This window comes from Copadichromis virginalis, linkage group LG14 (assembly GCF_057382275.1).
Source record: "Copadichromis virginalis isolate Kocher_CV1m ecotype Utaka linkage group LG14, C_Virginalis_male_GT1.1, whole genome shotgun sequence".
NCBI lineage: Eukaryota > Metazoa > Chordata > Actinopteri > Cichliformes > Cichlidae > Copadichromis > Copadichromis virginalis.
Window position 1 is genome coordinate 37,658,717 of NC_140631.1, and position 9,887 is coordinate 37,668,603.

At 40.3% G+C, this 9,887-nt stretch overlaps 1 protein-coding gene across 3 annotated transcripts in view; it reads left to right on the plus strand.

Annotated features, from left to right (window-relative positions):
* Positions 1-9,067, plus strand: part of eml2 (EMAP like 2) — a 32,296-nt gene extending 23,229 nt beyond the window's left edge. For all 3 annotated transcript variants that reach the window (XM_085430780.1, XM_085430781.1, XM_085430782.1), the window contains 16 exons: positions 442-591; positions 1,523-1,592; positions 1,774-1,884; positions 2,420-2,515; positions 2,680-2,814; positions 2,945-3,044; positions 3,777-3,931; positions 4,143-4,268; positions 4,364-4,495; positions 4,596-4,663; positions 4,820-4,908; positions 5,022-5,119; positions 5,378-5,465; positions 5,627-5,722; positions 5,903-6,033; positions 7,459-9,067. In XM_085430780.1, coding sequence (XP_085286906.1) covers positions 442-591; positions 1,523-1,592; positions 1,774-1,884; positions 2,420-2,515; positions 2,680-2,814; positions 2,945-3,044; positions 3,777-3,931; positions 4,143-4,268; positions 4,364-4,495; positions 4,596-4,663; positions 4,820-4,908; positions 5,022-5,119; positions 5,378-5,465; positions 5,627-5,722; positions 5,903-6,033; positions 7,459-7,584 — 1,771 coding nt within the window. In that variant the 3' untranslated portion in view covers positions 7,585-9,067. The remainder of the gene's footprint in view (positions 1-441; positions 592-1,522; positions 1,593-1,773; positions 1,885-2,419; positions 2,516-2,679; positions 2,815-2,944; positions 3,045-3,776; positions 3,932-4,142; positions 4,269-4,363; positions 4,496-4,595; positions 4,664-4,819; positions 4,909-5,021; positions 5,120-5,377; positions 5,466-5,626; positions 5,723-5,902; positions 6,034-7,458) is intronic.
* The last annotated feature ends 820 nt before the right edge of the window (positions 9,068-9,887 follow it).

Below are 9,887 nucleotides of genomic sequence, written 5' to 3' on the forward strand. Positions count from 1 at the left end.
TTCGGATGGTTTAGATATTTAAAATATCTGATTAATAGACTCAGGCTAGCGTTACTTTATTTTTAGGTTTATTTAGATTTATTCTGCTGTGATTCATACAACATGCAACTGTCTGTGGCTCACCAATCAACCTGTTAGACCATATAAACGTAATGGACGTGACCTCCGGTGTGGGAGTACATTTTTCTAATATAACTAATAACTAATGATCATATCTTCTGTTTTCACAGCTGTTCTGACACATATTTGTCTGTAAGATAAATAATAGGGGTGAAAGCACAAACTGTATCTCTGAAAACCAAGAAATTACAAAAAATAAGATTTGGTGTTTCTAAGTTATCTTAGTAAGAAGCATCAACAAAATATATAAAATAAAATTGCTGAATATTCTGGTAATCCTGTCCAGCATCAGCCATCTTCCTTAATCTAACCGTGGTCCAGTTATGGCTACCGTGGTCGTGACTGCCGCTCCAACCTGTACCTGCTTCCCACGGGAGAGATTGTCTACTTCAATGCTTCAGTGGTGGTGCTGTACAACACAGAGGAGCAGCAGCAGAGACACTACCTGGGCCACAACGATGACGTCAAATGGTGAGAAAACAGCAGGCTGATGAGAGCAGCCATTAAAGTGTTTTAATCTTTACAGAGACTGTGCATTTTCCTGCATCATCTCTGCTTTCCTCATTTACTCTAAGTCTTGTAAACAGATCCCGTTTGATCAAAAGCTGTGTTTAACTAACACACCGTGATATAGATGGTTTTGTTTAAACAGACTCACTTGATGTTATGTCTTTTCATACAGAAGAACTAACATAACAATCATCATTCAAATGAATAAAAACTAGAGGAAACCTCTTTAAACAGTAAAAATGAAGCTAAAATGAGCAAATCTCCTCCCAAAAGAAATTAAAATGAAAAGAAAATGTAAAAAAGCAAAACTCTATTCGACCCCACACGTGAGACAAAGAGAGAAACGAGCTGCTCAGAAGTTGTTTTTGTTTTTGCGTAACACGTCATCGACAGCTTCTGTGTTTACCATCAGTCAAATTTGTGCTGTACTTAATGAGCACCAGTTGACATCCTGTGCCTGGAGACACTGGGATGTAAACATTAAGGCCCCCTGGGGCATGCTGGGAAAGCTACTCCGCTCTGCAGGGAAACAATCGTGCTCTCCTCTCCCACGCCGTCACGTGGAATCCGCCTCTTCACGTTGTCATTTTTTTTTGTGTTTTAGAAATGCAAAATATGATTCACATTGAAATAAATATTGTATATTTGTTTTTATTGACTTGGAAAATGTGAGTCAATCGGTTTGTTTATATGGCTGTTGTTTATACGTGTCAAGTGTCTATAACGTGCTTCTGAAAAATACTCGAGATTTCCTGTAAAAGTCAGAGACCAGAGAAAACGGCGTGTGTCACGATAAACATTTTTAAAGGCATCGTGTGAAAGAAGCAGAATGAATGAGAATTAATAATCACAAAGCCACAAATATAATTAATATTTTCTCATATCTTCTTAGCCTGAGTGTGCATCCTGACATGGTTACCATAGCAACAGGACAAGTGGCTGGAAACTCTAAAGATGGAAAGGTACTGCGAGCATCTCCAATCCTGCCGTAGCGTTGTCTCCTAATCACTAAATATGAAACTGAAAGAGCTTTAAAACTTCAAATAAAGTTTTGTTTTGTTTTTTGTGGAAACCAGAAGAAGGTTTGATATGAATCAAACAACTTTACTATGTCTCCTCTTTTTTTTGTGTGTGTTTGTTCAGCTGCTGGCTCCCCATGTTCGCGTCTGGGATTCTGTGAGCCTCAACACGCTCCATGTGCTTGGAACGGGAGTGTTCGATAGAGCGGTCACCTGTGTGGCTTTCTCAAAGTCGGTAAGGAGCGTCTCACCCTTTTAGACTAGAGGTGTCAACATCATTCTAGTTCAGGGAATTACACCAATGAATAATGACCTCTAAAGAAAAAGGGGATGCATTTGGAGGTGTTTTATTTTAGTGTAAAGACATATATTCCCCTAAAACTTCACATTTAATCAGCCAACTATTTATGTGTCTCAGTTTTTCTACATCCATCATCTACGTCAGTCGGTGTCATAAATCACAGGCTTAACAACGTTACTTGAGTGTGTTTTGGCAGGCGATGGTTAATGTCTTTGTCAGTAAGAAGCCCGTTAAACTGATGAGTCATAGTTCTGGCTCAGATATAATCAATGCTTTAGTCAGCCAGACTCATGATGTGATCTATATATAACACTGCAAGTGTAATGCTTCCTGCAAAATATAATACAATCCCAATAACTATGCACTTATCCAAATACCCAGTTTTTACACAAGTCATTCAGGCCCCTTTCTATGTTTTCATGCTTTATTAAGATTTAATCAGTTATTTATTTATTCATTCATTCACCAGAATGGCGGCACCTTCCTTTGCGCTGTGGATGATGCCAACGATCACATCTTGTCAGTCTGGAACTGGCAGAAGGAGAAGCAGCTGGCTGAAGTCAAGGTATGGCCACCTGAGTCTGATCTCATTCATACAGCTGTATCATTATTGATCTCCTGGTTTTAAATTTTTTTGATAACATGCATGGATGAAGGATTTTAATGGTATGTTTTCATGAACGTAGCAAATAGAATGAAACAATAGCTTCCTGGCTTCTGTCCCTGCAGTGCTCCAATGACTCTGTGCTGGCCGCTGTGTTTCATCCCATGGACACCAACCTGATTGTTACCTGTGGAAAATCTCACATCAACTTCTGGACCATGGAGGGGAACACTCTCACCAAGAGACAGGGCCTGTTTGAGGTATCGCAACTATACACAAGTTGTTTGTTCTTAAAACCCTGCTGTATATTTAGTTTTATTTCTTAAGGTGCAGTCTATGACAGCAGTCTTTTCTGTAGTCCTTGAAATCCTTATTTGTCTGGCTTTGTAGAAACACGAGAAACCAAAGTATGTGTTGTGTGTGGCATTCGCTGAGAATGGAGACGCCATCACAGGAGACTCCAGTGGGAACCTCTACATCTGGGCCAAAGGTACGATCAAAGTGAAAGTTCTGATCCAGCTTTTTTTTTTTTCTTTTCTTTTCTTTTTTGACAAAATTTAGAGATTCAATCGCCAATCACAGAAATCCTGGCTGCTTGAATTAACGAAGGTTTGAACACGTTTATATTCATATATGATTGTTTCAATAAAACAGGAATAACAGAACATAAAATTAAGCATTTGTGGAAACAGCTAACAAAAAAGAAAAAAAACGAAGGGAAACACAAAAACTGGTTACATTGAATACAAAACAGAACTTCTCACGTTAGAACATAGGTTAAAAAAATTAACAAAACTCCAGAACTCTGAAGGGTCGATTGGTACTAACAAAACCTTTCCTTGCAAACGACACTAAGTTAGCAGCAACACAACTGAGCTTCACATTCCCATTAACACAGTAAAGTTGTAGGTCATCGGCCCTCGATGGAATAAGCAAATCTGTTAGTCAACAGGAACATCCTTAAATTGAAAGTTAGAGAAGTTTGTCAGAAAAAGACCCCAGATTTTACCAAATGTGCCCTTTTAATTCTGGGTGGATCTTTTCAAGACTGAGACACGACATAAGATCAGCAAGCCACTGATAATGGGGGGTGGGGCATCTGACATAGATACGGCAGTCTGGATTTTAAATGAAATCATTCATTTATCATTACTGTGAAGCACAAATGTAAAGAGGCAGGATATCTGCTGCTCACTCTCTGATTCCCTGTGTCGTCTGACAGGTGGTACCCGCATCAGCCAGGTGGTGTCAGCGGCGCACGAAGGCGGCATTTTCTCAGTGTGTGTTCTCAAGGACGGCACCATGGTGTCTGGAGGGGGGAAAGACCGCAAGGTGGTGCTGTGGGACCACGATTACAGAAAAAAGGCAACGATGGAGGTGAGCGAATTCTCCTCTGAGGGGAAATCGGAGGTCGTGAAACTTCTGTGGAACCCACTTAAATATTATTTTAAACTTTTCTCAGTTTAGTGATTAAACTGTCAGTGGGTGTCTCTTGTGCTGCAAGTAAATAACTCCAAAAAAAAGTTTTATTACTTAATGTTTTGAATATTGTGCTTTCTTTGACTCTGTGCTGCATGTGTGTGTCCAGGTGGGAGAGTCCTTCGGTCCTGTTCGTGCTCTGGCTGAAGGTAAACCCGGAGAACTCTTTGTTGGAACCACCAAGAATGCAATCATCAGAGCTGCCTTCCCTGATACATTAACACCTATTGTGCAGGTACATGCTGATAACATTCACAGGCTGACTACTAACAAATATTTTAACTTTATGCATGCTGCATTTTAAATAAGAAATGATATGATGTGCTACAGGGTCACACCGATGAGCTGTGGGGTCTGGACATCCATCCCACCATGGAGCAGTTTGTTACCTGCTCACAGGACAAACAAGTTCACCTCTGGGATGCCCACTCCCACCAGCCCCTGTGGAGCAAGACCATCGAGGTGAGGAAGATTTTTGTGAATGAAGACAGCGTTAGGGACTGAGCTTCCCGTTCAATCACAAGTACTAAATAACAAGTATGTCGTCTTCTCTGTGCTTTAGGATCCAGGGAGGTCTGCAGGCTTCCATCCCAGCGGGGCTGTTCTGGCTGTGGGGACCATGACTGGAAAGTGAGCCTTACAGCTGAAACAAGTTAAAATTCAGAAACTGAGCATTGACAAAACATTCACTAACACTGATCTCCTTTAATGCTGGAGATATTAAAGCCTTCCTATTTGGATCCTTGTCATGTGCATTTTCCCAAATCTCTGCCTTGTGTGTTGCAGGTGGTTGGTGCTGGACACTGACACTCGGGATCTTGTTTCTATGCACACAGATGGCAATGAGATCATTTCCAATGTCAAGTACTCTCCGGGTAAAACATCATCTGCTCACCTCGCTGACACAGATCCATAAAATGTTAAAGTTCAGACAAAATTTCATATTTCAGTTCATTGATTTTCTGCTAACTTCACTTTGTGTCTGCAGACGGTAACTTCCTGGCTGTCGCTTCCCATGATAACTTTGTTTACATCTATGCTGTAACTGAAAACGGCCGAAAGTACAGCCGTGTGGGGAAATGCACTGTAAGTAGATGCTCACATGGAGCGCCAGTTGTAAATGTCTGTTTGTAAATGAATTCCCATTCTTACAGTGATCTCTTTTCATAAAATCAGATCGCTAGTGTCTGAAGGCTTAAGTAGTTTATGGAGGTTGAAAAGTGAATTGATATATTGCTGTTCTTTGGATGAGAATTTCACTCAAAATTAACATCAATAACATTAAAAGAGAGTTTTAACAAAAAATGTTCAATCGTCACTCTGCATGATCTGCCTCTTCCCCAGGGACACTCCAGCTTTGTTACCCATGTGGACTGGTCGAAAAACAGCCAGTACCTTGTCACCAACTCAGGAGACTATGAGATCCTCTTCTGTAAGTCATACTTCATGTCTGTTCATGTGCACTTTTAGCTCCACCCTCTGATTTTACTGTCAATATAGGAATCTGGTAAAATATGAAACTCATATCACTGACTTCTCAAAGTTATGTTCATATGTCAAGGAATCTTTTGGGGGGGTTTCTTCGGCTTTTAGGGGAGGCATCCAGTGGTAAACATGTGACCAACATGGACACAGTGCGCAACCTGGAGTGGGCCACCTACACCTGCACTCTGAGCTTCAACACGTTTGGTAGGTTGATAAAACTTTTTAAATTCATCTATTTTATCACACTAGTATTTTGCAATGTTTGCCTGAAGCAAGCGTAGCTCTCACACAGTCGTTTCTTCTTGCGAATTTGTTTTGATGGAGAAGAGCACGGTGTTTTTATGTGGCCGCAGCTTTTTTTTTTTGTCTTTTTGTGTCTTGCAGGAATCTGGCCAGATGGAGCAGATGGCACAGACATCAATGCTGCGTGCAGGTCACATGATGGATCCCTGCTGGCCTCTGCTGATGACTTTGGCAAAGTGCACTTGTTCTCCTTCCCCTGCTCTCAACCAAGGGTCAGTCATGTTAACTCACAGTGACAAACACAAAGCACATCAGAGCCGGGGTCTGCGTGTTTGTATGCTCGTGTTGAAATTTGTTCCACTTCGCAGACACGCTGACTTTCAACACTGCCAGAACTACGTAGCTATGGTGTTTGTCTCTCAACTGCATTGTGATTAAGTTTTAATGAAGACTGGGGAAACCCAATGAAAGCTCAGCAGAAATAACAGAATACCTTATCATTATCAGGCCTGTAATGTGCACAATGTCTGCCAGGTGTTTATATTGTGCTCACAAACCGTTGCAAGCTGTTAGACACCTTTTTTACAAGTTTTCAGTTAAAGCCTTCTAAACTGGGGCTGTAAACTAAATTGTCCATTAAGACAAACTGGCTGCCATTAGCGCAGAAAATCACAAGCTGTAAAAAGTTACAACATATTTTAAACAGATTTGGAATGAAAATGAGTGTTTAGTGGCTTAAACCAGACAGTTGTGTTTCATGAACAGCTGGTACAAATGTAAAACCCCCACATTATACATTTGTTTTTCATTGCAAATAACCTTCATGATTATTGAAACTTAGAAGGTTCATGAGGTGATTTATGTGACCAAGAAGGTTAACGTTGTTTAAAGAAGATAATTTTCTTCTCCAGTAGTTTATATTTGGTATTATTGGTATTGGACCGCTGTTCCTGTAGCTTCCATGCAAATAAATCTAAAGCTGCAATAAGAGCCCCCGTCAAGAGGAGAGCATGGATTCGTAGATTAAATAAGTCAGGCTCCTATTGAATCAATGGAGTTGAGGTCGAGATGGGTTGCAAAGTGGCTTGCAGGGGCAGCAGCAGCTCTAGCAAGACTACAGCAGCTGAAATAACTTCCCATATGAGATTGTTCAACTTTATCTGAGTAAGATGTCACTGGCTATGATGCACACAAATTTACACATGCATAAACAAGAAAAAGAAAAGGGTTACTATTAACAATGGAGAACTTAAACTCTGTTATTGCTCTTGGACTCTACTAGAGAATCTTTGCTTGAGTCACAGTTCAAAATAAAACTTTTGTATCTTGTACTTGGTTAAGCACCTCAGTTCATCCTGAGTCTGGAAGGATCAGTTTTAGCTCCTCCTTCCTTAGGTCAACTCTCTTATGATTGGCTGCCCCTGACAAAAGGGAAGGTTTGAACTGCAGGTGATTGGGGATTATTATGACTATATTATCATTTGCTCTCATGACATCTTACAAAGCACAGAGTAGGATGAAACCGAGCATTTAGTGCAGTAATGTATCCACCAGGTTAACAGTGCATATAGTTTATACATCCTTCAAATAAAGAAAACCGTGAAACTTTCATTTAAAATTCCCAAAAGAGCATGTTGTTCACTTTTAATTAATTACTCCTTAACTTTTTTTTTGTCCTGCTTTGCTTTGTTATCCAGGCTCCAAGTCAAGAATACGGTGGCCATAGCAGTCACGTGACCAACGTTGCCTTCCTGCACGATGACAGTCACCTGATCTCCACTGGTGGGAAGGACACCAGCATCCTGCAGTGGGTGGTTGCCTAGGCAAAATTATACACCTGCATCTCTGACTTCCACTGGAATCCTGTCTGACCCTCGTCACATCTTCTTCACCTCATCTTTATCCTCGGGCTACCACGGGGCAGCAGCTCCTCTGTGCCTACTGGAATTTAAAAAAGTAAAGAAAAGAAAAAATGCACCACCGTAACTTGAGAAACCCAGAGATGTGACACCAAATGAGTATCACTGGAATAGTTTAAAGTGTACTGCTGTTTCTTATAGACTGTAGAGAAATTACTTGTTGTAATGGAGGAAATTACTAACTTTTACCATTACAAAAAATAAATAAATAAATAAATCAACTACTGCAAATCCACCTCATCTGACAACACAATAAATCTGCAATTTTTCCATTAATACTAACTGGGCCTGAACTCTTTCAACCCTTTAAAGGGAAGTACATCTGTTCTAAATTACAAGCCTGTCAGCAAGGTTAAGATCATGTATACTGCAGTTTGTTAACCATTTTAAATGCATGCAACACAATGAGGGTGAAAGATACATTAAGATTTTAGGGTTTAACATGATGGTATTTTTCAGACGTTGGTTTCCATAAAGTGTACATTTCTTGAAACTTGTTTGGGGTGTATAAACTAACACAATACAAAAATAAAGGAGGCGTGACACGTTGAACTGAGGTACTTAGATAAATTTTTTCATATCAAATTTAAACCAAATTTTATTTAGTGCTGTAAAATATCCATGATTTGTAATAACAGAATTAAAACATGAACCTTTTAGGAGTGCAAGATTTTTTTTTTTTTTTCCTCCCCCAGGAGTGTGGAGTAGATCCCTGTGAACATGCAGTGATCTTTCCTACACCTGGAAAATCACAGATAAAATTTCAAACTTGTGCAAAGATTAAGTACAGCAACACATGAAGGTGTGATACTCTAAAACCATAAAGAGTGATAAATATTGGCCTGCATTTGAGCAAATTAATATTGCATTAAATGGGTGAAATCTTCCTTTTAAAATGCTTATAATAACCCCTCTGCCTTCTTCTCTTCACTGTTACATCACTCAGCATTTCCATACTCTTAAGGTGCAGATTGTAAGTATAGTACAGATTGCTGTTGGAGATTGTAAACGGTACAAAGTGTCTGTTTTGTCCCGAGCCTTTTGATTTCTCCTTCTACTGCTGGGCTGTTGTGTTTCTGATTGTACTACTACTGTAAATGTGCTGAGATGGCACTAGATGGCGCTACAGCGCAAGAGAATGAGCATGACTTGGGCTCCCCTCCTGTAGATGTTGTCTAAAAGGTCTTTAGAGTAAATATATATTATGCAGTATATCCGAGTGGCTGTGTTATTTTAATATTTAACTGTAACAACGATGGATGTTAGAATTATTATACTCGTGGCACTTTTAGTGATTGACAGCGAGGTAATGTAGGCTGCTGTGCCATGGAAGCTTGGGCTGTGCTTTGCCTTCTTGTTTTGTTAATAAAGTTTTTACCCAAATGCACATGATGCTTTTTTCCCCCCCCTTTATTTCATCAGCCAAAAAGCCGAACATGATGCATTGATGTCAGTGATGTAAATGAATAAAAACTAACACAATATTCCCCAAAGTATTCACTGATCTGCCTTTGAATGCATATGAACTTGAGTGACATCCCATCTTGAATCCACAGGGTTTAATATAGCAGCTTCAACTCTTCTGTGAATCTCCAGAAGTGCATTTTATTCCTACAGAAGCACTTCTGTGAAGACTGCTATTGATGCGGACACATCAAACATGTCTCCGCTCCAGTGGTGGTGTGCTTTACACCACTGCATCCTACGCTTTGCATTGCACTTGGTGATGTAAGGCTTGGATGCAGAGCCGTTCCGTGAAGCTCTCTACCCACTGTACTTGAGCTAATTTGAAGGCCACATGAAGTATAGAAGTCTATAGCGATTAACTCTCCAGAAAGTTGCAGACCTCCGTGATTTTACATTGCCTACTACAGCTGAGTCGCTGGAATTCTCAATCACTTTGTTAAAATACCGCTAACAGTGGAATATTCAGCAGTGAGGAAAGTTCACGACTGGACTTGTTGCACAGGTGGCATCCTGTCACGGTATCACGCTGAATTAAATGAGCTCCCGAGAGGGACCCATTCGTTTACAAATGTTGCAGAGGCAGTCTGCATGCCTAGTTACGGTACTTGATTTTATACATGTGTGGCCATGGAAGCGACTGGAACAACCATTTACTTGTGCTCCTTCTTCCTGATGCTGCTCTCTGCTAAGATTGCCACATCTGTCACAACTGTGGTCTTCTGTTCCTTTTCAGCCACCAC